This window comes from Palaemon carinicauda, chromosome 32, assembly GCF_036898095.1.
Source record: "Palaemon carinicauda isolate YSFRI2023 chromosome 32, ASM3689809v2, whole genome shotgun sequence".
Classification (NCBI taxonomy): domain Eukaryota; kingdom Metazoa; phylum Arthropoda; class Malacostraca; order Decapoda; family Palaemonidae; genus Palaemon; species Palaemon carinicauda.
This window is the reverse complement of record NC_090756.1, coordinates 27,420,130-27,446,409: the sequence shown is the minus strand read 5'-3', so window position 1 is coordinate 27,446,409 and position 26,280 is coordinate 27,420,130. Positions and strand designations below refer to the sequence as shown.

Here is a 26,280-nt window from a genome sequence, read left to right as displayed (position 1 = left end):
CTGAACTATTTTTCCGTTAGAACCCTTGGGGTTATAGCATCTTGCTCTTCCAACTAGGGTTGTAACTTTACTAGTAATAATAATAATAATCATCTCAAGATTTCATAGTAAAGTGCATGATGAGACTCACCTTAATGAAGAAGAAAAAAAAACAATTCCTACATCTAGGCTCTTAGGATATTTCACAGGACTTTTTACTAAAAAGTGAAGTTGAAGAATCAGGAGAGCAGATGTAGAGTAAAATACAGATGCAACTGTCAGTCTAAGAAACCCATGTAACATCGATTGTACGCTGTCCATGGCAAACTGAAGATATCCTCCAATGAGTTTTAAACTATTGAACTATCTTATTGGATAATTTATTTCTTTTACATTTCCTTCAGCTTTATCCACCACAGATGAAGCTTCATCTGTGGTGGATAACGGGGGAGGGTGGGCTGTGGCACCCCTTGCAGTACCAGCTGAACTCAGTTGAGTCCCTTGTCAGGCTGGGAGGAACGTAGAGAGGAGACGTCCCCTTTTCTGTTTCATTTGTTTGATGTCGGCTACCCCCAAATTGGGGGAAATGCCATGGTTATATATTCACAGTTCTTAAATTTATAAGGTACGCACAATAAAAACCTCCAAAAAGAACATAAATTATTTATTCATTTGTGAAATATAAATTGCCAGAACATAGGGACCAAAAGATTATGACCAGATCATTGTACCGTAAGAAGCAAAAATATTTAGTGACTAAAATTAAACATTAGTAACGATTCAACGAATGAATCACTACGCTCTACAAAGTGTTCCTTATTCGCCCGATCGATATCTAGCACGTAACGCGCAACATAAATTTCCAAGCATTCCGTGAGAAAAACTTAAGAGCGAGAGCACACAGACTAATGGAATGCTTATGGTATCACAGGATTTTCATTCAAGGTACCTACATGGGATGCTACTGCTCGAGGTACTTAAAACACCTCGCCGGAAATTCGGCTTTTTCCTTTGGCTCAACTTAGCGGGAAACAAAAGGGAAAAGTTATAATGCAAATGGTTTGAATAGATTTGCTGGAACATTTCCGCAACCAACAATTTATTTCAACAGCTGAAATTAATGATAAATAAATCTTTACTCCTGGAGCAAAACAATTAAAGCCGACTTCTAACAAAAGGAAGGGAAAAGTAATGTTTTCTTTGGATGCTGTTGAAGAAATAACAGTATTTTAGTTAATTCTTTAAATTATTTCAATATATTCCCCTGAATTTTTATTCTCCCCAATGATATCTCATAACTTGCTTGATAATTTCAACTACAAAATATTAGATTTAAAAGTACAGCATAAATAATGATGAAAGACACCATAAAACAAACTCAGTACTGTATAGAGACTTGCCACTCAGTGGACAAAATTTTGTTAAAGACCAAACTACTGTAATACAGAAGTCACTGCACTCTTAGCTGTATATTCTGAAACAGTACTTACAAAAATACAAAGAATACAAAGATGGCCCTAAAAGCTACGAAGTACCTATATCATCTATATTTTTTATTTGATGGCACTCGCGTTAAGTCACTGATCTTTTAGCAATCTTCCATGGTGAATAACAGCATCTTTTGCATTTCAGATCTATAAAGCTGTCCCTTAAATAGATTCATTTAACCCTTTTACCCTCAAAAGGCCGTACTGGTACGTTTCACAAAAACAATCCCTTTACCCCCATGGACGTACCGGTACGTCCTTGCAAAAACTGCTATTTATATTTTTTGGTTTCATATTTTTGATAATTTTTTCACTCTTCAGGCATTTCCCAAGAGAATGAGACCAACCTGACCTCTCTATGACGAAAATTAAGGCTCTTAGAGCAATTTAAAAAAATTATATTGCAAAAAGTGCTGGAAAAAAAAATAACCCCTGGGGGTAAAGGGTTGGGAAGTTCCAAATAGCCTAGGGGTAAAAGGGGTAACAAAGTACAAAACAATAAACCCTTCTAGCAAAGTCTTTTTTCTCTATGCTTTCACTTCGTCGCCCCTTTTTTAGGAATCGAGACCTGCGCTGGTTTAAAAGCGAACGAAGGACATAAACAGAAAAATACGAAGACCAAAATAATATGATATAGTACAGCAATTTCTGAAATAAATGACATTCACTCAGTCGTTAGGGACAATGCATAACAGTTCCAAGATACTGTTCATTATATATCAATTCTGAACCACGACACTCTTAAATTGTTTTTCAAGTTGGGTGTCCAAACCTGTGGATTTTCACAAAAGCTTTTAGTAGATAGTTCATATCTTAACATAATAATGAAGATTTGTGTAAAATAAAAATGGAAAAAAGAATCATTTCCTACAAGCCTTCTGTGGAAAATAAAAAAGGAAAAAAAGTACTTCCTACAAGCCTTCTGTTAAAGCCGTCAGCACTTCGTCCTACATGACGACATACCAACACGTCAGAAAATGTGGTCTTTCGAGGGAGGCTCGGAAATCAAATAAAAATATAACAAAATACAAAAATTCCTTTTTAATATAGAGAATAAAATGTGAAAAAATATAGCTTAAACAAAGGCCACATCATCCGACTTGGAAAAAATAAACTATGGATGTGGCAAAAAGAATTTTCTGTATTGAATCAAAGTCCTTATAAAACTGCAGATTTTTACGACAATAATAACCGATGCCAACACGATCAATCAACGATAAATTATATAATTCCTTTATTATTGTTAAAATTATGACCAGATACAATACACCAATCCACTCAAAACAGGGTCTTCCCAGAAGTGGCCTTTCTGTAACAAACAAGTCTTTCGCAAGATGTCCTTTCTGTGACAAAGAAATCTTTCACAAGAACACATCAGACAAAACAGGATGGTATAAGATTTTTACAAAGACACGGGACTCAGGAAAACTCTGTGGGAATATAAGAGGAATAAAATGACTATCAGGTCAAAACGAATAAGATAAGACCTTTCTCAATAATGAGGTCAAGCAGTTTTAATAATGCCAGATTATGACCAAGGCACTTGAAATAAGGTCTTCCCTAAAGTGGCCTTTCAGGGGTAAACAAATCCTTCACAAGACAATTGACACAACAGAATGGGACACGATCTTTCCAAAGACATGGGAGGCGAGAATTCTGAAGGAATGTAAAGAAAATGAACGACTATCAGGCGAAAACAAAAACGATAAGAACTACTTTCTCAGCCACGATTTCAAAGCAATTTTAACAAAAAACAGTACAGTAATGATTTCTCAAACCAACATTGCATAGAGCTCGCCTGATTTCCTTTCTAGTTCCTATTTTTACACTTAGGTTCTTCGCGAACATACGAAGGAACGTAATAGTAACTCCAACTTAGTATCTACGAGTGGGAATGCATAAACTCGAGCCAAAGCAGTGCAGCTTCGTGAACAGTACGGAATCGGTCGACTTTTCGAGACGTACGATACAAAACAACTTCCCTGTAAGTATATATGGCTAATCAAGAGGTTTTCGATTACAAACACATCATTTCAATGTTTACAGAAGAGGTTTAACATACAAAAATATTCGTAGGAACAATCCGTTGCCTTACAGGTATGGGGTGTACTTCATATTTCAAAGGAATTGAAATGCACTCCAAAAAATATCAATATTTCACTTACGTCTGCCCCTTCTTACGATGAATAACAAATGCTAGAGAACATAAGAACAAAAATAATCTAACTGGATTATAAATACAGTACAATATGTTCTTCAACCAATACAGAAATATATGGATACAGTATTCTCATAAAAAGAAAAATGCAAGCAAATATCATTAACCTACATTACAGGGAGACATTACTACAGTCAATACTGTACAAACCTTCTTGAAAACAGGTATGAAAGACTTGACCTATAGGGAGTGAACAAAGCTTTAAAAAGAACAATCTTATGTAGCAGATAACCAGGCTCCTGAGGGGAAGCCGACGTTAAAGTCAACCCCAAAAACTAGCGTAATGATTCACTTAGGCTGTGACAAAATAAAACTATAAATAATCATGTACTGTAGAGGGCTTTCAGTTAATTCAGGAAACATAAATAAGTCTGATAACAAGTAGATGAGTTAGTGCCGAGGTATACAACACGAAGTTGTTCGAGTAGGTTTTGAGTATTGAATCGGCAAATCATTTTTAATCTGCTATACCTAGATTCCCCAATATTACTAATAGCCATCGTTGTACAGAAATGCGATTTAGATGTTTAGAATATAATTAGAAATTTTTTCAGCTGAACCACAAAACTATAGACCGCTTCTGATCCAGGAGACGTGATTCGAGAAGTCCCTTACTGAAACGTCATGAGATTTTAGCAAATTTAGTCCCAAGTGAATGAATTGCTCGGAAGTTTATCAAGGTTAGAAAATGCTCAGATTTTTTCTCAATGGATCTACATATAATAAATAAAATAAACTTGGAAATAAAAAAAAACTTGGAAAACATTCAAAGAAAAAAATTAAAAAAACATTTGGTTGGAAAATATTTCAACGAAGGGTCCCTTTTCCAATCTTAGAAAAATGAATGACACAAATCTACACCAGAATACTTTCCCTATAAGGGCCAAGATATTATCCATTCCTATATGAGAACACAGCAATAGTCCAATCATCGCACATAAACCAATCACTATCTTATTCTGAATGATAACGCATGTCGGCCTCAATCTCTATGTCCCATACAGAAATAAAATGAAAAAGGTATTTTTGTCGTAAGAAATATATTAATCATCGTTATTCCGTTGGAATAAGAAATGCTTTGTTGTTATTCAAATATAATCAGAAATAGTTTAGGATTTATAGAACTTTCCGAACATAAAATGAAAAATGGACGCCCTCAATACATGTAGTAAAATCTACTCGTGTACAACATATATAGTGTAATAACGTTAACCTAGGATTTAATGAGCAGAAAAGAAGTAAATTTTCATAGAAACATGAAAGTATACTTGTAAAATTATCTGTAAGGGAAATGATTAATATTAAAGGACACTATTATCTTTTCAAACCTCCCTTGTACTGCCACACTTCAAACACAGGAGTCAAGCGAGAGCAACCATTGTGCGACACAAGTGCAAGATATATAAATATAAAAGGCTTGCTTTTGGCCAATAACTTTCCTTCAATAACTCCATAACAGATTTAATCCTCACTCTATTGCTAGAACATTCAATTCGTGAGGTTCTCCAATGGTCCGTCGCAAGATTGAAACCGAACGTTAAAAAGTCTGAAGCTAATCTCACTGGACTCGCCTACCTAAAGCAAGCTACTTTCGCGGTGCCGTACTTCGTTAGATACAGTACGACGTCTGGCGATCTTACATCTCGTCCTCTTCTTCGCCGAACTCGGGGAAATCTCCGACTTCCACGTTGGCGGGACGGACGAAGGCTCCGTACTTCATCGGGGCTTCGAAGTAGCGCTTTCCGCCGACGCTGAAAGTTGACGAGAACGTGAGGGTCAACGGAGATAATTTCATTGTCACAAAGCAGTTTTTAAATTTACATAAAAATCAAATAACATGTGCTCAAATTAATGATCAATGTGTGGAATAAATTATCAACTACAGTATTCAAAGGTGAGATTTCCAACAGTCAATAAAATAGAGCTTGTGTTTTTTTCTTGCCTTTATTATTATTATCATTATTACTAGCCAAGCTACAACCCTAATTGGAAAAGCAAGATGCTATAAGCCCAAGGGCTCCAACAGGGAAAAATAGCCCAGTGAGTTAAGGAAATAAGGAAATGAATTAATGATGAGAACAAATTAACAATAAATCATTCTAAAAAACAGTAACAACGCAAAACAGATATGTCATATATAAACTATAAAAAGACTTATGTCAGCCTGTTCAACATTAAAACATTTGCTGTAACTTTGCACTTTTGAAGTTCTACTGATTCAACTACCTGATTAGGAAGATCATTCCACAACTTGGTCACAGCTGGAATAAAACTTCTAGAATACTGTGTAGTATTGAGCCTCATGATGGAGAAGGCCCAACTATTAAAATTAACTGCCTGCCTAGTATTACGAACAGGCTGGAAGTCTCCAGGAAGATCTGAATGCAAAAGGATGGTCAGAATTCTGAAAAATCTTATGCAACATGCATAATGAACTAAATGAACAACAGTGCCAAAGATTAATATCTACAGTAGATAAGGTATAAGAAATTTAATAGACTGTAAGTTTCTGTCCAACAAATTAAGATGAGAATCAGCAGCTAAAGACCAGACAGGAGAACAATACTCAAAACAAGGTAGAATGAAAGAATTAAAACACTTCTTCAGAATAGATTGATCACCGAAAATCTTAAAAGACTTTCTCAGTAAGCCAATTTTTTGTGCAATTGAAGAAGACACACACCTAATGTGTTTCTCAAAAGTAAATATGCTGTCAAGAAAACAAAACACTAGTGTTGTGTAGTTATTTTTGCCCGAAGCCTTTTCTTTTTAGAGTTGTCAATCATCATCATCACCTCCTACGCCTATTGACGCAAAGGTCCTCGGTTATATTTCGCCAGTAGTCTCTATCTTGAGCTTTCAATTCAATACTCCTCCACTCAGCACCTACTTACCACTTCATAGTCCTCAGCCATGTAGGCTTGGGTTTTCAAACTTATCTAGTGCCTTGTGGAGCACAGCTGAACGTTTGGTGAACCAATCTCTCTTAAGGATATTACTATCCAAGCTACAACCCTAGTTGGAAAAGCAAGATGCTATAAGCCCAGGGGCTCCAACAGGGAAAAATAGCCCAGTGAGGAAAGGAAATAAGGAAATAAATAAATGAAGAGAACAAATTAACAATAAATCATTCTAAAATAAGTAACAACGTCAAAACAGACATGTCACCTATAAGCTATTAACAACATCAAAAACAAATATGTCATAAATAAACTATAAAAAGACTCATGTCCGCCTGGTCAACAAAAAAGCATTTGCTCCAACTTTGAACTTTTGAAGTTCTACTGATTCAACTACCCGATTAGGAAGATCATTCCACAACCAGATAAGATGCAGACCCGCAAACCCAGATATGAACGTAACAGATGGCTGGAAGAGGTTTACCGTTTATTGTAACTGATATCATTAAGTTCATTAAAGGAACAATTGACGAGTTGAAGGTGGAGACAGTCAATGACTACATGAAGAAGCTTCGGTGTGAGACCGTTAACCCTTTTACCCCCAAAGGACGTACTGGTACGTTTCACAAAAGCCATCCCTTTACCCCCATGGACGTACCGGTACGTCCTTGCAAAAAAATGATATTTTTTTTTCATATTTTTGATATTTTTTTGAGAAAATTCAGGCATTTTCCAAGAGAATGAGACCAACCTGACCTCTCTATGACAAAAATTAAGGCTGTTAGAGCAATTTAAAAAATATACTGCAAAATGTGCTGGGAAAAAAATAACCCCCTGGGGGTTAAGGGTTGGAAACTTCCAAATACCCCGGGGGTAAAAGGGTTAATAATTCTACTAGTTTCCCACCAATAGATGGCACTGTCCAAAAACGTTTAGAAACAGCAAGATAACTTGGTGACGATGGTGTTAACTACTGCACTGTAATTGTTCAGTGGCTACTTTCCTCTTGGTAAAAGTACAAGAGATTCTTTAGCTATGGTAAGGAGCTCTCCTAGGTGAAGGACACTCCTAAAATCATACCATTGTTTTCTAGTCTTGGATAGTGCCATAGCCTCTGTACCATGGTCTTCCACTATCTTGGGTTGATGTTCTCTTGCTTGAAGGTACACTCAGGCACACTATTCTATCGACTTACTTATTTCCTTTCCTTACTGGGATATTTTCCTTGTTGGAGCTCTTGGGCTTATGGCATCCTGCTTTTCCAACTAGGGTTATAACTTAGCTAGAAATAATAATGAAAATGTCATGGAATGTAGAGGAGCATTGAGAAGAGTTAATGAATAGCTCCTTAAGTCATCAGCAGACAAAAACAACAAGGACGACTAGGAGCCAAAGAACTGGACTTTGGAAAAACACGCCAAGATCTTTAGAATGTCTCATGAATCGATAGACAAAACAACAGAACACGAACCTGATTTAGAACGTTCCGTTATTGTGACTGGAGGATTCAGGAGTACTATGTCACCTTTTCAGCAGGAATACAATGAACCGAAAAGGCAAAAACAACCGTTGGGGGGGAATGAAGAAGAAGAAGAAGAAGAAGAAGAAGAAGAAGAAGAAGAAGAAGACTACAGTAAAGGACCCAGCACAACTAAACTCATCTACTCCCAAGCCACAACTCTGCATTGTCTCATCCCGGTGACACCCATATCTCGGCTTTCGACAAGCGACGTGGCTCCAGATGAACCTTCAGCTCTTCTGTCGAGAGATTAGAATCTGCTATGGTGCCTATGCCATTATCATTTCTCTCCATTGGTATAAACATCCAAAGAATGATAATCTACGGAGTATCAACAAGAGGAATGGAGCAGCCGGTCCGTACTACAGCAGCGTAGTTACTAGCATTGTACTATTGTTATTACTAGTTGAGATACAACCCTAGTTGGAAAGGCAGGGTGCTATAAGCTCAAGGGCTCCAACAGGGAAAGATAACCCAGTAAGGAAAGGAAATAAGGAAAAAATAAACTATGAGAAGTATTACTAGTTAAGATACAACCCTAGTTGGAAAGGCAGGATGCTGTAAGCCCAGGGGCTCCAACAGGGAAAAATAACCCAATAAGGAAAGAAAACAAGGAAATATCTTAAGGACAGTAACAACATTTAAATAAATACTTCCTATGTAACCTATGAAAACTTTAACAAAACAAGAGGCAGTGAATTGAGATAGAATAGTGTGCCCGGGTGTACCCTCAAGCAAGAGAACTCTGACCCAAGACAGTGGAAGACTATGGTACAGAGGCTATGGCACTACCAAAGACTAGAAAACAATAGTTTGATTTTAGAATGTCCTTCTCCTAGAAGAGCTGCTTACCATAGCTAAAGAGGCTCTTCTACCCTTACCAAGAGGAAAGTAGCCATTGGACAATTACAGTGCCGTAGTTAACCCCTTGGGTGAAGAAGAATTGTTTGGTAATCTCAGTGTTGTCAGGTGCATCAGGACAGAGGAGAATCTGTAAAGAATACGCCACACTATTCAGTGTATGTTTAGGCAAAGGGAAAGTGAACCGTAACTAGAGAGAAGGATCCAATGTAGTACTGTCTGGCAAGTCAAAGGACCCCATAACTCTCTCGTGGTAGTATCTCAACGGGCGGCTGGTATGATTATATTATTGTTATTACTAATTAAGATAAAACCCTAGTTGGAAAGGCAGGACGCTATAAGCTCATGGGGTCCAACAGGGAAAAATAGCCCGGTAAGGAAAGGAAAGAAGGAACAAATAAAATACGAGAAGTAATGAATAAAACATCTCAAGATCAGTAACAAATGTTTAGAACATGCACTTATATATATTATTTGTATTTTAAATATGGTTACATTTATATTTCTTAGTGTTCTTTACAGTATGGCATAATTCACTGTGCTCTGTTATTGTTTTAGACATACACAGTTAGATATTAGATATATTTTATGAGAAACAGTACTGAGGCACTATCAAAACAAGTGCCTTCTCAATCAGCCACATAAGGAATAGCTGCCAGTAATGCTTTATGTTTCCCTTTGTTTTTAAGTGAATACATGTCCCCAAAATTATGTTTTCTCAATCACTGGCTCATGGTTTTGTTTAAAATATATACTATGAAAGACCATGGAATGTTACTTTCCTTAACTTAGAGAAATAAACACAGAACGGGGCTGCAAATAAACAATACCTCATGAGCCACCGTCACACTCTATACCTTGCTGGCAGACCCAGGCCCTTAAAACAATCTAATGAGCCACCATCACACTCTATAATGTGCCGGCAGACCCAGGCCCTTAAAACAATCTAATGTGCCACCATCACACTCTATAATGTACCGGCAGGCCCAGGCCCTTAAAACAATCTCATGAGCCACCATCACACTATAATGTGCCGGCAGATCCAAGCCCTCAAAATTTCTTCACTGGCCATACCAGCTGTTGCCAGAATCCTAACCCCTACCAAAGGACGAGACGGTTTGTACCGCATAGGAACAATCTTGTTTTCATTACAGCAGGACTTCTATGCCCGGTAAAAGCAAAACACAAAATGAGCAAAGCCGAGGGCACCGGCCAAATACCTCACCTTCCGTCGTTCTTTCCCATTGGTTCGTCGCACTTGATGCCGATCCAAATGCCGGGCTTGAAATGCACTTTGCCGTTGTACATTACCACCCCTCGACGGGTAGGGTCCCCTTGAGTCTTCACCTGAAAAATTCATTGTGCGTTAAAAACCAAACTATGTAAAAGTAGATAAGTTGAAGCATAAACTATGAGAAACAGCTGTTAGCAGAGAATAGTTTTTCCACGTCAAATATGATTTCTATTACTTTTCCAATGGTGATATGCCTCCTGCTTCTCCAAATAAGTGTGTCTATAATCATTATTGTACTAGGATTTGTCTTTCACTATATTTTGACACACGAGAAATGATACGTCTTATCAATTATTCTAACCAGATTCTGATTTAAAACCCAACAGGCTCACCACTTTATATAATTATGAACAATACATGCAAAAGATCACTGTAAATGTTATTTCGTCAGCTTGAGATTTTATATATACAGTACAAGAGAATGACAAATCAAGGCATGATCAGACGTTACAAATGGAAGAGTAGTCTAACTTACTATAACACCTGGACAATCAGTGTATAGTAAGTCAGGCAATTACAAGGCTTGTGAGTAACCTCACTTATGATTTGCTCACAGCCTGATTCAGAAGCAAAGTCCATAGCTCTCAAGCCAAGGCGATCAGTAGCATAAACAGAATTTAATCTCTCCCTACCGTAAACATTGAAATCACCAAGCACAATAGAGGCCTTTCTATCATTTTGTATCTTCCTTTCGTTTAAAATAAACGAAAGGAAGAGAAATAAGATAGAACAGCGTGCCTGAGTTTACCCTCAAGTAAGAGTACTCTAATGCAAGACAGTGGAAGGCCATGGTACGGAGGATATGGCACGACCCGAGACTAAATACAATAGCTTGATTTTGGATTGTCCCAAGAGGTACTCAGGACAGGGAAAAATAAAGACAACGCAATTGACATTAAGGCCAGTAAAGGGAGGAGCCGTAAACGTACCTCGCATCTGCTGCCGACCGTTATGGTGTTTGCCTTCTCCTCCTCGGCTTTCTCGGCCGCAATCCTCTCCTCGTCGATCCTCGCCTGCTCCTCCGCGTTATATTTACCCAACTTGTTCTTCATCAGATAGGATTTCACGCTGTCTGCGGGAAGGACGTCAGAGTTAAACGAGAACTTTGTGATACCAAAAAATAATTTTACTTTTATTTAAAAAAAAACTGTGCTTATTAACCCTTTTACCCCCAGGCTCTTTGGAAATTTCCAACCCTTACCCCTCAAGGGGTTATTTTTTCCCCAGCACATTTTGCAGTATATTTTTTTTAAATTGCTCTAACAGCCTTAATTTTTGTCATAGAGAGGTCAGGTTGGTCTCATTTTCTTGGAAAATGCCTGAATTTTCTCAATAAATTATCAAAAAATATGAAAAAATAATTTTTATAGCATTTTTTTGCAAGGACGTACCGGTACGTCCATGGGGGTAAAGGGATGGCTTTTGTGAAACGTACCAGTACGTCCTTTGGAGGTAAAAGGGTTAATATAGTATCTTCATTCTTGAATGAATATACCGGGTATTGAAAAAACAATTTACGATCTTTTAACCCTTTTACCCCCAAAAGGACTTACTGGTACGTTTCACAAAACTCATCCCTTTACCCCCATGGACGTACCGGTACGTCCTTGCAAAAAACTGCTATTTAAATTTTTTTTTTTGCATATTTTTGAGAAACTTCAGGCATTTTCCAAGAGAATGAGACCAACCTGACCTCTCTATGACAAAAAATTAAGGCTGTTAGAGCAATTTAAAAGAAATATACTGCAAAATGTGCTTGAAATAAAATAACCCCTGGGGGTTAAGGGTTGGAAATTTCCAAAAAGCCTGGGGGTAAAAGGGTTAATATAATTAGTGTATCTAATTGACATTGCCTAATACTAAATACTGTCTTTAATATAATACAAATTCTTTTATACTTATTACAAGACTTTTCTAATATGTTCCCAGCATTGGAAATATGCTATCAATGTTAGTTTCTTACATCGAGGAAAAGCATCCCCTTTTGAATACAGTACCTGTAATCACAGCATCGTAAGTCGAACACTTCTGCCTAAAGTGAAACTCAAACATAATATGCTGATAAATGGGGACATTGTAAAATTGAAAAGGGAAACAATATAATTCTAATGAAAAAAATGACAAAGTAGCTTGACTGATGCATAAAAAACCACTGAGCCATTATTTTTGAAAGCAAAATATGTCAATAAAATAAAACATTGTAAAATGGAAAAGTGAAGTCATATGATCCTATTATAAAAAAATAATTTACAAACTGGCTCAACAGTAGCATGGAGGGTCCCTGAAATATCTTAAAACGTTTTGGTATATCTTAAGATAAAGCTTACAAAAATTGTATAACAGTGACCAAAACTAGTAAAGATATAGAAAAGTTCCCCTGTTTCGAAAAATAATTTACAAACTGGCTCCACTAAAGTACAGAGAGTCCCTGAAATATTATCTCGGAACGTTTTGGCATATCTTAAGATAGAGATTACAAATATCGTTTAACGGTACTATAGATCAAAACTAGTATAGATACTGAAAAGCTTCCCCCGTTTAGAACTCTGATTAGCAATTTCCAAACTCCCACAGCACTGAAAAAGCCCACTAACCATTCCGTTTGGCGTACTCTTCTTCTGACAACTCAAACTTCTCCACTTTTGACAGATCTTCAAATTCACCTTCCTTTTTACTAGGATCATTAACCTTGAATAAGAAAAATGCAGTTGATAAAGATGCTGAAATGAAGATGGGGACTTTTACACACAATATTCTATAGTCAGGTTCTTAAAAAGAATCCATTATTAGATCTTGTTATTATCATTATTACTAGCTAAGCTACAACCCTAGTTGGAAAAGTAGGAAATGCTGCAAGTCCTAGGGTTCCAACAGGATGAATAGCCCAGTGAGGAAAGAATATAAGGAAGTACAGTACATAAAATGACAGATTTAGGAGTCTTTGTATATTTCCTAGCATACAAAACTTTAGCTATTTGAAAGGGATTATTTTCCAGCTTTGCTGAAAGCTAGTTACTATCAAATAGCGTTAGGTTTGTTAGTGTCGGAACAACTATGGATGAGAAATAACAAGTTAAAAATATAAAATTTTTTAGATCAGTAACAACGTAGAAATTCTGGCAAATTCTATGGCTTGAACTGATCAATAGTATTACTGTACCTCTTTATGTCAACTCACCTATCACTAGAATTTTTAAGTAGAATTTGACAACCATATAACTGGAATATTAAAATTCCTTTCGTTATAACAGATTTTGGAAGTTTGAGAACAAAGCCCCTATGAAGAATATTGGGAGTTAAATAGCAGGAAAGGATTAGAAATGAAACTATAATAGATCACTCGAGTGCCATATGTAGATGAGATTATGGTGAGGGGTAGGTGGAGATGGTTTGGGCATGCTCTTTGCACTCTTCCAAAAGAGATTAGTTCACCAAACTTTCATCTGGGCTCCACAAGGCACTAGAAGAGTTGGAACCCAGGCCTACATCAGTGAAGTAGATGATGAATGGAGAAGTACTGATTTAAAAGCTCAAGATTGAGACGACTGGCGAAGTCTAACAAAGGCCCTTTGCGCCAATAGGCGTAGGAGATGATAAAGAGGATAACATACGATTTCAACTATTCTAAAGCGGATAAAATGTGGGAACTGACAAGTATAATAAAGATTTTGAAAAGAAGTCACCACAGAATGATAAAACGCTAAGGTGGAGTATGGTGGTGAGATCGTTTTAGCAATCCAGAATTGACAGATGTTTAAAAGAAAAAAAACAGGGAAGGGCTGAACGAGCGATAGAAAGAAAGAGAAGAAGAACAACTAGTTGAAAAAAATAAATATAGAAGAAGCAGAACTAAGAAAACATGTAGAGGCTGAGAGGCTCAACATTCAATCTGAAAAGTAGATCATACTAAAGGCTGAAAGGATCGTAATCATCTGTGGTATGTCTTGGGTCTTGGGGCCACAGAGATGGCTGAAAGGATGCTGTGTTATGTCTTAGGTTTTGGGGACACAGAGATGGCTGAAAGGATGCTGTGTTATCATCTGTGGTACATCTTGGGTTTTGGGGGCACAGAGATGGCTGAAAGGATGCTGTTATCATCTGTGGTACGTCTTGGGGACACAGAGATGGCTGAAAGGATGCTGTGTTATTGTCTGTGGTACATATTAGATCTTGGGGGCAACAGAGATGGTGTGAATTATCTACTTGTCAACGAGGGCAAGAAACTTCAGTGGAAGATAATTGAGAAATTGAGTGGAATAAGATGAAAAGTAAAACAGAAATTGAATAGAGGGGCACTCAGTAGAGCGCAGACCTCCGCCACGGCAGCTTATTTCTCAACCTTTTGATCAACCCTTGACCTTAACATGTATTAATTGGCGTGGATTTTCATACACTCAAATACGAACCAAGTTTGAAGTCTCTGGGACAACGATGTCCACACTTATGACTGATTGCGGGACCATGACTTTTGCTTGGCCATGACCTTAACCATCCAAAATTTAACCATTTCCAGCTTTTTACATAAAAGTTAATCCCTGCAAGTTTCATTACTATACGATTAAAATTGTGCCCAGGAAGCTGTTCACAAACACACAAACATGGGCAAAAACATAACTTCCTTCCAACTTCGTTGGCGGAGGTAATAAAAAGAACCTTTGTAAGCCCAACTGTAACATACCTGACCACAGGGAAAACTGACAGGAGTACTGTATACACAAAACATCAAATTGCAAGGCAAGAATTGAACTCTCAATTCAATTTAATGTTACACTATCTGCACAAGATGATTACCGATCCCTGACTGTGATGCCTCTAAATACATCGCATCACGTCTTGTTTTTCAAATTTGGTGAATGAGTTACCAAAATTCTTCCTGTATGACAGTAAAGGCAACTTGGAAAAGCTATAAAGATCTATGAATAATAATAAGAGGTACAAAAGAGGACATATTCTATGGGGTAAAATGAAATCACGTTCCCGACATGTATAGTAATGTACTAAAGATTGTGTTCTGTTATAAATGTTGGGATACACAGCCAGGGATCTCCGCGTATCGAAGATTACGGGGGTGATACGAGTGTCATGACTGAGATGGTGTGGGCACGTGTTGAGAATGTAAGATGGGGAGGGAGTAAGGACGACTTGGGAGGAACCTATTAGGGGGAGATGATCGAGAGGGAGGTGGAGAATTAGATGGTGAGACAAGGTAAAGGATCATCTGGAGAAATGGCCTTTGATATAAGGCACTGGAGAAGGCGAATCAGGCAACCGACCCCTTATTGTAGGGATAACGGTGGCAAAGACCACCTGTCACACACGAGACCAATTGTAAAGGATTTAGAACCTTATATATTAGTAATATAAGGTGGTCATTACTCCGGCTTCACAGCTTTAATTAAATGGGTGGTAACATCAGCTAGTGACTTACAAAGAGCAGTAAGAGATTACCGGAACAGTTATGAAGTCATTTCTCTGCTTTTAATTACTATTTCTAAGACCGTTTAAATTTCTAGGGCAAAAATCTGTTGAAGCAACATTCTTTCATTGTCAAAAATCATATAGTTTAAGAATAGCTTACAAAATTTGTAAAGGATAATTAATTTAGCAACATAATTTGAGTCATTACCATAAAAAATAGACCAACCCGAATTCACAATGCTAATCTCTTACCCCTTCATACTAACTACCCCTAAGAACCGATCATCCATTTTCTACTAAGCAAAGATTAATTCACCGATATATCGCAACTTACGTGAATTCTGTAGTTTTCCTCGACATTATAGGAACCTAATAAGGCGTCATCGTCGCTAAGGGCACAGACGGGCTCGTCGTTTTCATTATAGACCTGTAAGGTCATGTTGCCGGCCGTGGCACCGGTGATGAGTTCCAAGCGACCCTGTAAAGAGAAGCTATTATTTTTCTATTCAATTTACGACAGATTAGATTGACGAGAGCATTGAATAAAAGAACATCATAGAGTATGGAACCTCAACTCCTCAGAAAATTATTAATTAGATTATTCCGATGTTTTTAGACAGTTACCTTCTTAAATTTAATGTGAGTTGCTGATAAAAATAATGATACCTTCTTAGATTTGATGTGCGTTGCTGATAAAAATCATGAAACCTTCTCAGATTTGATGTGTGTTACTGATAAAAATCAAAATACCTTTTTAGATTTGACGTCTGTTGCTGATAAAAATCATGATACCTTCCTAGATTTGATGTGTGTTACTGATAAAAATCATGATACCTTCTTATATTTGATGTGCGTTGCTGCTAAAAATCATGATACCTTCTTAGATTTGATGTGTTACTGATAAAAATAATGATACCTTCTTAGATTTGATGTGCGTTGCTGCTAAAAATCATGATACCTTCTTAGATTTAATGTGAGTTGCTGATAAAAATCATGATACCTTCTTAGATTTGATGTGCATTGCTGATAAAAATCATGATACCTTCTTAGATTTTGATGCGAGTTGCTGATAAAAATCATGATATCTTCTTAGATTTGATGTGTGGTACTGATAAAAATAATGATACCTTCTTAGATTTGATGTGCATTGCTGATAAAAATCATGATACCTTCTTAGATTTTGATGCGAGTTGCTGATAAAAATCATGAATTGATCTAAATAATGTTACCTTCTTAAATTTGATGTGTTACTGATAAAAATCATGATACCTTCTTAGATTTGATGTGCGTTGCTGATAAAAATCATGAATTGATCTAAATAATGTTACCTTCTTAAATTTGATGTGTTACTGATAAAAATCATGATACCTTCTTTGATTTGATGTGCATTACTGCTAAAAATCATGATACCTTCTTAGATTTGATGTGAGTTGCTGATAAAAATCATGATACCTTCTTAGATTTGATGTGCGTTGCTGATAAAAATCACGATACCTTCTTAGATTTGATGTTTGTTACTGATAAAAATCATGATACCTTCTTAGATTTTGATGCGAGTTGCTGATAAAAATCATGATACCTTCTTAGATTTAATGTGAGTTTCTAATAAAAATCATGATACCTTCTTAGATTTAATGTGTTACTGATAAAAATCACGATACCTTCTTAGATTTGATGTGCATTGCTGATAAAAATCATGATACCTTCCTAGATTTGATGTGTTACTGATAAAAATTATGATACCTTCTTAGATTTAATGTGCATTGCTGATAAAAATCACGCTACCTTCTTAGATTTGATGTGTGGTACTGATAAAAATAATGATACCTTCTTAGATTTGATATGTTACTGAAAAAAAATAATGTATCTTCTTAGATTTTTATGTGCATTACTGATAAAAATCACAATATCTTCTTAGATTTGATGTGCATTGCTGATAAAAATCATGATTTGATCTAAATAACGTCACCTTCTTAAATATGATGTGCATTGCTGATAAAAATCATGAATTGGTGATTAAAATAAAAGTATATTCTAGTTTACTTATGAATGCTAAAGTGTGTTAAATCAAAAATGGCTTTTTGTAACTTATAAACATCTGATGTGATGAAGAGGGAGTTATTACATGTACTTCAGTACTTGGTTATAAAGAATTAATACACTGTACATCTTGTACATAATATAAATTATGTGAATTGGAATTTTGCTTGACCTTGACCTTCCAAAATTTAATCATTTCCAGCTTTTTACATAACAATGAATCCCTGCATATTTCATTGCTCCACGATTGAAATTGTGGCCAGGAAGCTGTTCATAAACAAACAAACATCATACAAACAAGGGGGAGAACATAACCTCCTTCCAACTTCGTTGACGGAGGCCATAAAGTCCTCCACGAGTAAAAACAAACGTAAACAAATCAATGAACTTGCCTTCAAGTCCGCTATGTTGAGGCCTCTGTCGAACCTCTTCTCCGCCATGAAGGAGTTGAGGTTGCTGGTGACGCGGACGTTGACCAGCGGGGCAGTGATGATTTCAATGCGGTCTCCCATTTTGGATGGCTTTCTGAAAGACAATTAGGATTGTTAGTTTTAAGACAAGTAATTGAAATACAGCAATAACCTTTCAGTACGTAGTAAATACCAAAACAAGTAATTTGTTAAACACAAGTTCAACTGCTTTGTACATATATATACAGTATTCAATAATGTTTTAAGTTCCAAAACCAAATAATGGAATCTGTTCTTTCCCAACCATTCACATCAACCTTCTTGGGTCCGTCAAATCAAAGGATAACCATAAGTCTTTTATAGTTTATTTATGACATATTTGTTTTTGATGTTGTTAATAGTTTATATATGACATGTCTGTTTTGACGTTGTTACTGTTTTTAGAATGATTTATTGTTAATTTGTTCTCTTCATTTATTTATTTCCTTATTTCCTTTCCTCACTGGGCTATTTTTCCCTGTTGGAGCCCCCGGGCTTATAGCATCTTGCTTTTCCAACTAGGGTTGTAGCTTGGATAGTAATAATAATAATAATAAAAATTATTTTCTTCCCTTTCTCGTTTCTTTCAACCTTTTCAAACCTTGAAAACTGGACCAGATTAGAACATTGTAGGGGCTGTTCATTGCCGAAAGCCTTCTAATACATGTTCAATTTGGGTCGTCATATCAGAGGAAAACTGTAACATATTTTCTTCAAACTGGACAAGATTAGATAATTGGGTGGTCTATTTAATTTGTCATTTCATTTATTTCAAAGTGCCGTACCTCAAAAGCCAAAGCGGTTGTATTAAGTATGTGTCACTTAACCTGCATAAAGCGTACTGCCTAACCTATTATAGTGGTGAAAGATCTCTACGAATAGTAGGAAGTAGTATGTCTCGAAGACCCCTCTTCAAATGAATAAAAATATGCAGATCACGGATTAAAAAACGAATGGAAACTACCCACTTAAAAAAAATGCATAGTGCAATACTTTAGTAGCTTAAACAACCATATTGAAGGAAAATTTGTAACAAAACAGTACAGTATTATAATTAAAATTGACTAGTGACTTTTACATAACATGATATTGATGGTACAAAAGTAAATACACACTAAATTATTATTCAGGCTACAGCAAATATTTTTGTATTGATTGACACAATTTCCAGTATACATACTATCTCAGGAATATTTTTTCTAATATGAATTTCCCAATTGAATATTGTATTTATGAATTTAGATTGGGGCTCTGGACTCCATTCAGAACCCATGTGCAGCATGAAGTTAAAACGCTGAACAGCAAAAAAATATAAGAGGAAGCGGAGGAGTAGAACACGACTATGAATAAAGAGGGCAGATAAGGGCCAGCAAAATGCCGCAAAGACCTTTACGTAATGATCGAAGTTAACGGCTTGAGGTATTCTGACAACACTGTTGAAGTTAACGGCTTGAGGTATACTGGTAGCGCTATTGAAGTTAACGGCTTGAGGTATACTGGCAACGCTACTGAAGTTAACGGCTTGAGGTATACTGGTAGCGCTATTGAAGTTAACGGCTCGAGGTATACTGGCAACGCTACTGAAGTTAACGGCTTGAGGTATACTGGCAGCGCTATTGAAGTTAACGGCTGGAGGTATACTGGCAACGCTACTGAAGTTAACGGCTGGAGGTATACTGGCAACGCTACTGAAGTTAACGGCTGGAGGTATACTGGCAACGCTACTGAAGTTAACGGCTGGAGGTATACTGGCAACGCTACTGAAGTTAACGGCTGGAGGTATACTGGCAACGCTACTGAAGTTAACGGCTGGAGGTATACTGGCAACGCTACTGAAGTTAACGGCTGGAGGTATACTGGCAACGCTACTGAAGTTAACGGCTGGAGGTATACTGGCAACGCTACTGAAGTTAACGGCTGGAGGTATACTGGCAACGCTACTGAAGTTAACGGCTGGAGGTATACTGGCAACGCTACTGAAGTTAACGGCTGGAGGTATACTGGCAACGCTACTGAAGTTAACGGCTGGAGGTATACTGGCAACGCTACTGAAGTTAACGGCTCGAGGTATACTGGCAACGCTACTGAAGTTAACGGCTGGAGGTATACTGGCAACGCTACTGAAGGTAACGGCTCGAGGTATACTGGCAACGCTACTGAAGTTAACGGCTGGAGGTATACTGGCAACGCTACTGAAGGTAACGGCTCGAGGTATACTGGCAACGCTACTGAAGTTAACGGCTGGAGGTATACTGGCAACGCTACTGAAGGTAACGGCTCGAGGTATACTGGCAACGCTACTGAAGTTAACGGCTGGAGGTATACTGGCAACGCTACTGAAGGTAACGGCTCGAGGTATACTGACAACGCAACTGAAGTTAACGGCTTGAAGTATACTGACAACACTACCGAAGGTAACGGCTCGAGGTATACTGACAACGCAACTGAAGTTAACGGCTTGAAGTATACTGACAACACTACTGAAGTTAACGGCTTGAAGTATACCGACAACACTATCGAAGTTTGTGTGCACGAGTCTCTATCATTCAAGTACAGTAGCTCAATTCATGCCTCAGAAAAACAGAGAGTTGGTAAGGGCTATATATGAAGTACAGTAATCTCTATTTGAATATTGAATATTCTTATAATTAAAACTCAATTATAATCAACAAGATTGTTCAGATTCGACTGATTTTACTACTACTGTAGTGTCCTATTTGCAATAACGTATTATGTGTTGTGATTTCCTACCATTCATAAATCAAAACTTTAAATTTCATGTGGCATTGAAAATCAACTATGATGAAAGCTAAAATAATGCATATCACTAAAAACATTTATAATTTTACTAAGCAAGCTTAAAGGATCAATACTGTAATAAGATAATTGAGAGTATATTTTTACAGGGTTAACTGATAAGCTATTCAGTTAATGAGATGATTAACAACACAATTATATTTATAGCTAATCTTATTGTAACCCTATTTTCAATCAACTAGCCCCATTGATGACCATACATATTATTATTATTATTTCTTGCTAAGCTACAACTGTACCTGGAAAAGCAGGTTGCTATAAGACCAGGGGACTCAACAGGGAAAATAGCCTAGTGAGGAAAGGAAACAAGGAAAAATAAAATCTTTTGAGAGCAGTAACAACATTAAAATATATATTTCCTATATAAACTATAAAAACTTTAACAAAACAAGAGGAAGAGAAATTAGATAGAAGAGTGCGCCTGAGTGTATCCTTAGAATAACAGTCTACAACTGACATTTTTACACCCAAGATCGACCAATTGCAAATTTTCCCCAGAGAAACTAAGCTAGTATATTAAAATCATTGTCCGTTCACTGATGAAGGTTATGGGGAATTTTCTATTCTAAGGTAGACCTTCTCTTAGTTTCAATCTAAGTGTGCTACTAACACAGTGACAACTGATCAGGATAAGCTAAGAGGCTACCTGCACAGAGCCACATTACAGGATCAGGGTCGGATAGGATACTCCTCCTTACTCTAGGGTATGTTTGGATGCAATGCTTGGTTGGTACAATTTGACAGCAACGACAGGTAGTTGGTTGAAAAAAGGGATTTTCCTATGGGTACAAACATTATCCAATTTACATATGAAACTTTATATTAAATCTACTTAATCTTACTGATATTAATCTCACATACTAGATGGCGACCTTAAAATTATGACTTATGAGTTGCCGAAAAGTCTCGTACCGATCGACTTCCTTAACGAATCAAACTGGCCTTTACTAGCTTTGGAGATATTTCAGGCAGACAAGCCTACGACAGACAGCAAGACTCATAATAGGTGTACTCACCATAAGAGAGTACTGTAACTGCTGTACATACTGTATTCATGTCCTAATACGCACAGCTTTTCTCAAATGCCAATCACTTAGTGTAGATGATTTGTTGCCAACGTGCCGTCGCTAGTAAGAACCGAAACCTAACACTACCAAACATAAACTAAGACTGTCTCCTTAAATCACTTGGGGGAATTTACCATTCTTCACTTCGGTCAAATACACCTTGACAGGCAAGGCTTACCTCCGCAGCATAGAAAATGTAATTGGAACTCTGTTTTCTATGATACGGTAGATAGTGTCCTCCTACTTTTCCAACTAGGGTTTTCGCTTAAGTGGTGATAATAATAGCTGGTATATCTAACTGGTTACATTGACTACCCTAACAAAATCTCATGAATACAACTTACCCTGGGTTACACCTCCACCTAACCTAACTCAGGATTCCATGTTCTAACTTACGGTGTTGGTTAATGCCCTACGTCAACCTTACGGTGCCCTATTGTAACCTGACAGAAATATTAATCATACTGTGTATTCTCAAAATTATAAGGCAATTCAAATTGCAAATAATGAATTGTTTATGAACATACTGGAAGGATCAGAACATACTGAGCAACTGGAAAGAAATTATTTTCACACACCAAGGCCGGCCTGAACAGACTCTTAGTGTCTGATGGAAGGCGAGAAATAAACACCTAAAAGTAAAAGTAAGTACCACATAACATCTTACGTTGGGAAAATTTAACCTATCTACAGAATACTGTATATACATATGGGGCATACCCCTTTTCTGCATTTTATATCGCTGTCCACCTAAACTAACCTAAGAAACAGGAATCTAACTCATGGAAAACTGGGGCATGTCTAAACGATGACAGTATGGGTAAGATATACCTCTGTACACCTTCGATTAGGGTGGTCGTCTGAGTTAAAGGACGTTATGTAGATTTACAGATAATTCTTCTATTTCTGCTTATTTTCCACATCATGAAATTCTATAAAATGAAAGTTGCTTAGCATATCCTGAAACCTCAGGAAATGAGCTTACCCTATCAATTAGTCATAGAATTTTATCTAATGGCTCACGAGATTTCTACAGTTTTATTTTTGTCGTAAACAAGACATAGTCCAAATATGTACGGTACATCAATCAGAAACGATGCTACGAAAAAGACGAAAGGATTTAAGATAGGTTAGAAAGAGGTACCTCAGGCTAAGAGATACCACACTGATTTCGTTAAAACTTAACATCAATGGAAGAAGCTGTCAGCTGTGGCGAAGAAACCAAGATCGAAATTATTGTACATGTGAAAATCTTTGGGTTGTCTAGCTTCCCTTTGCATAGAAAACGCTAACCTTCCTGACCACGTCCGCTATGTCGTCTAGCTTTCCGTTAACATAGAAAAAGAGGGGTGTAAGTATAATGGCGGCCAACCATATGTATGATGATGACAGAATAAGAATTCCGCAATTTAAGGGGGTCGCAGGGGGGCGTTAGCCTCCACATTAGGTAAGTAGGTAAGGACAAGGCTTGTAGGTTAGGTTAGCTGGGGAAGTTTAAATTAAGTGTTGATTTAGTGGAGAGGTTTAGCAATAAAAAGTCTTACGAAAGACTAGAAAATGGAAAGAAAATTCCCATTTTCTATACAAGTGGGAGGAACTGGCCGCTGTTATACAAAGGCTCTTTATGTGATAATCGTCGGGTCATCTGGCCTTCCACTCGCAAAGAAAATGAGAACCTTCCAAACAGCGTCCGTCGTCGCCCGCACTTAATGTATCAATGCATATAATATATTGGTCTGCCGAACATATTAATTTACCGGTCTTCGCCTGGTCGTGGATAGCTTTGCGAGCAATTTATTATTCCTGCGCTTGGCTGTTCTGACAAACGCTACAAATAGCGATATGCAATTTACCCATGAAAATATTTTGGTCGTATATATATTATTACTCAATTAAATACAAAATAATTGAAAATGACAAAATAACCAATGAGAAATCAAAACTACGATACCTTAAGCCTTAAAGCAATCGGAAGTCTGGCTTAGGGTCGTCTAGCCTAGCCTATCTACTGCGTGTCAGATATTCTACAAATTAGACCACAGAAGCCCATAGACATTATAAAATGTATAATAATGAATAATTACAGTTATAATTAATAAAACACAAACAAATTACATCAAAATACGATAACTGTATCGAGTCGAAGTATTTCACGATTTCGGCTACACGATGTAAACAAACCAGAATTTCCCAACGACCGGCTGATTTCATGAAAGTTTAAGGCCGCGAGAGACATTTCATGGATTCAGACAGTCAATTAACAGTTAATACAGTCATGAAATGGCTTACCTGTTTGCTAGGAGCTGTAAACGCTAGCAGGAATGCAATGCCGAATTGATTTAGCACAAGAGTTGGAGCAGCTGAAGCACGTTGCAGCTAGGAATGAGTCACGGTAGAAGTTGCCAGATGTTTGATAAATGTACTTATTTATACTTATTTAAAGTTTTCAAAGTAAATAGTTATACATAAACTGTATTATTTGTAATTAGATAAATATAAATATTCAAAATTAATAGTTAATAAAGTTGTATATTAATTAAGTACGTTAAATAAATAGATAATTAATAGACAAACTGTCAGTTTTAGCGAAGCCAACACCCCTTGCGGCAAAAGTTGTCAAAAGATCGATTAGTATATTTATTTAATATTTTTAAAGTCAATATTCATCCATAAACTATATTAAATAAAATTAGATAAATATAAATACTTAAAATTAATAGATATTGAATTTAGATATTAAATATGTACGTTGAATTAATAGATAATTAATAGACAAACTAGTCAGTTTTATCAAATTCTCAAAAAGTATCGTACATATTTCAAAATGTGTCGTTTAATTCACTATAGAATGTTCTTGAATCATCTAGAAGAATTTCAAGATTATTGCTCATCGTTGAGTCATGCATTAATATTTAATTATTTACCGTTATGTAATTACTGTATAATGTATCTTTGTACTGTATTATGTAGTTTACTAGTAATAGATTAAAATAACTAATATTTTTATTTGAAACATACATTATTAAAGATATATAAAGAATTATTTGAACCATATGATTGAAAATCAAAGTCTTTGCAATTAGATAAATTTACTTTCACCATTTTTAATAATTATTTATTATTGATTAACTTAATCCAATCTAGACGTTCCAAACAATTATTCTTATATACAAAATGATTAAAGGCTCGTAAAATGAGCTAAATATCTATAGACCTACGATGCATTGCCAACTTTTTTCCTTTATACTTTTTGTTAAGTATAATTTTTGTCTTTAGCTGAATTTCTTATTTAAATAACACAATAAAACTATTAGAATTGCTTCTATATAAAGTTTAATTCATGCAAGTTCTGCCTGTCATTCTTATAAATCGATAGAACACGCTAGTCTTATATAACAGCTGTTATATTGACAAAGGCCGTTGCCATATAGGGGTCCAGTTATTTTGGCTATGTTTTTAATTATATTTTTAATAATTGTTGCATTTTGCTTTTAGATTTTACTATATTTGAGTATAAATATGTTTGGTTCTTACGTTTTTCAGTATGATAGTACAGTTATACATCTATTAAATCGTGTATATTCTATACATTTCTGTATACTTTCATATATCTTCTGATTATATTCATATCTCTTCTGATTATATTCATATATCTTCTGATTATATTCATATATCTTCTGATTATATTCATATATCTTCTGATTATATTCATATATCTTCTGATTATATTCTTCTGATTATATTCATATATCTTCTGATTATATTCATATATCTTCTGATTATATTCATATATCTTCTGATTATATTCTTGATTATATTCATATATCTTCTGATTATATTCATATCTCTTCTGATTATATTCATATATCTTCTGATTATATTCATATATCTTCTGATTATATTCATATATCTTCTGATTATATTCATATATCTTCTGATTATATTCATATCTCTTCTGATTATATTCATATATCTTCTGATTATATTCATATATCTTCTGATTATATTCATATCTCTTCTGATTATATTCATATCTCTTCTGATTATATTCATATATCTTCTGATTATATTCATATATCTTCTGATTATATTCTTCTGATTATATTCATATATCTTCTGATTATATTCATATATCTTCTGATTATATTCATATCTCTTCTGATTATATTCATATCTCTTCTGATTATATTCATATATCTTCTGATTATATTCATATATCTTCTGATTATAT

At 36.0% G+C, this 26,280-nt stretch overlaps 2 protein-coding genes across 3 annotated transcripts; one reads left to right on the top strand and one right to left on the bottom strand.

The window, feature by feature from the left end:
• Positions 1–628: 628 nt before the first annotated feature.
• LOC137625373 (tubulin-folding cofactor B-like) lies at positions 629–24,448 on the bottom strand. Of its 2 annotated transcripts, XR_011040850.1 has the most exons (8): positions 24,339–24,448; positions 18,109–18,241; positions 16,011–16,154; positions 12,853–12,946; positions 11,188–11,330; positions 10,190–10,311; positions 2,386–5,435; positions 629–2,341 (listed from the first exon to the last, which is right to left on the bottom strand). XR_011040850.1 is itself a non-coding variant. In XM_068356235.1 (7 exons), the coding sequence occupies exons 2-7, from the start codon at positions 18,226–18,228 to the stop codon at positions 5,321–5,323; spliced, it is 738 nt and encodes a 245-aa protein (XP_068212336.1). In that variant the 5' UTR covers positions 18,229–18,241; positions 24,339–24,448; the 3' UTR covers positions 629–5,320. The 2 variants fall into 2 exon arrangements, 1 of the variants encoding a protein (XP_068212336.1); XM_068356235.1 differs by having other exon boundaries at positions 629–5,435.
• Positions 19,562–25,597, top strand: LOC137625553 (homeobox-like protein HDP1). Its single transcript, XM_068356462.1, has 2 exons — positions 19,562–20,756; positions 25,545–25,597. The coding sequence occupies exons 1-2, from the start codon at positions 19,562–19,564 to the stop codon at positions 25,595–25,597; spliced, it is 1,248 nt and encodes a 415-aa protein (XP_068212563.1).
• The last annotated feature ends 683 nt before the right edge of the window (positions 25,598–26,280 follow it).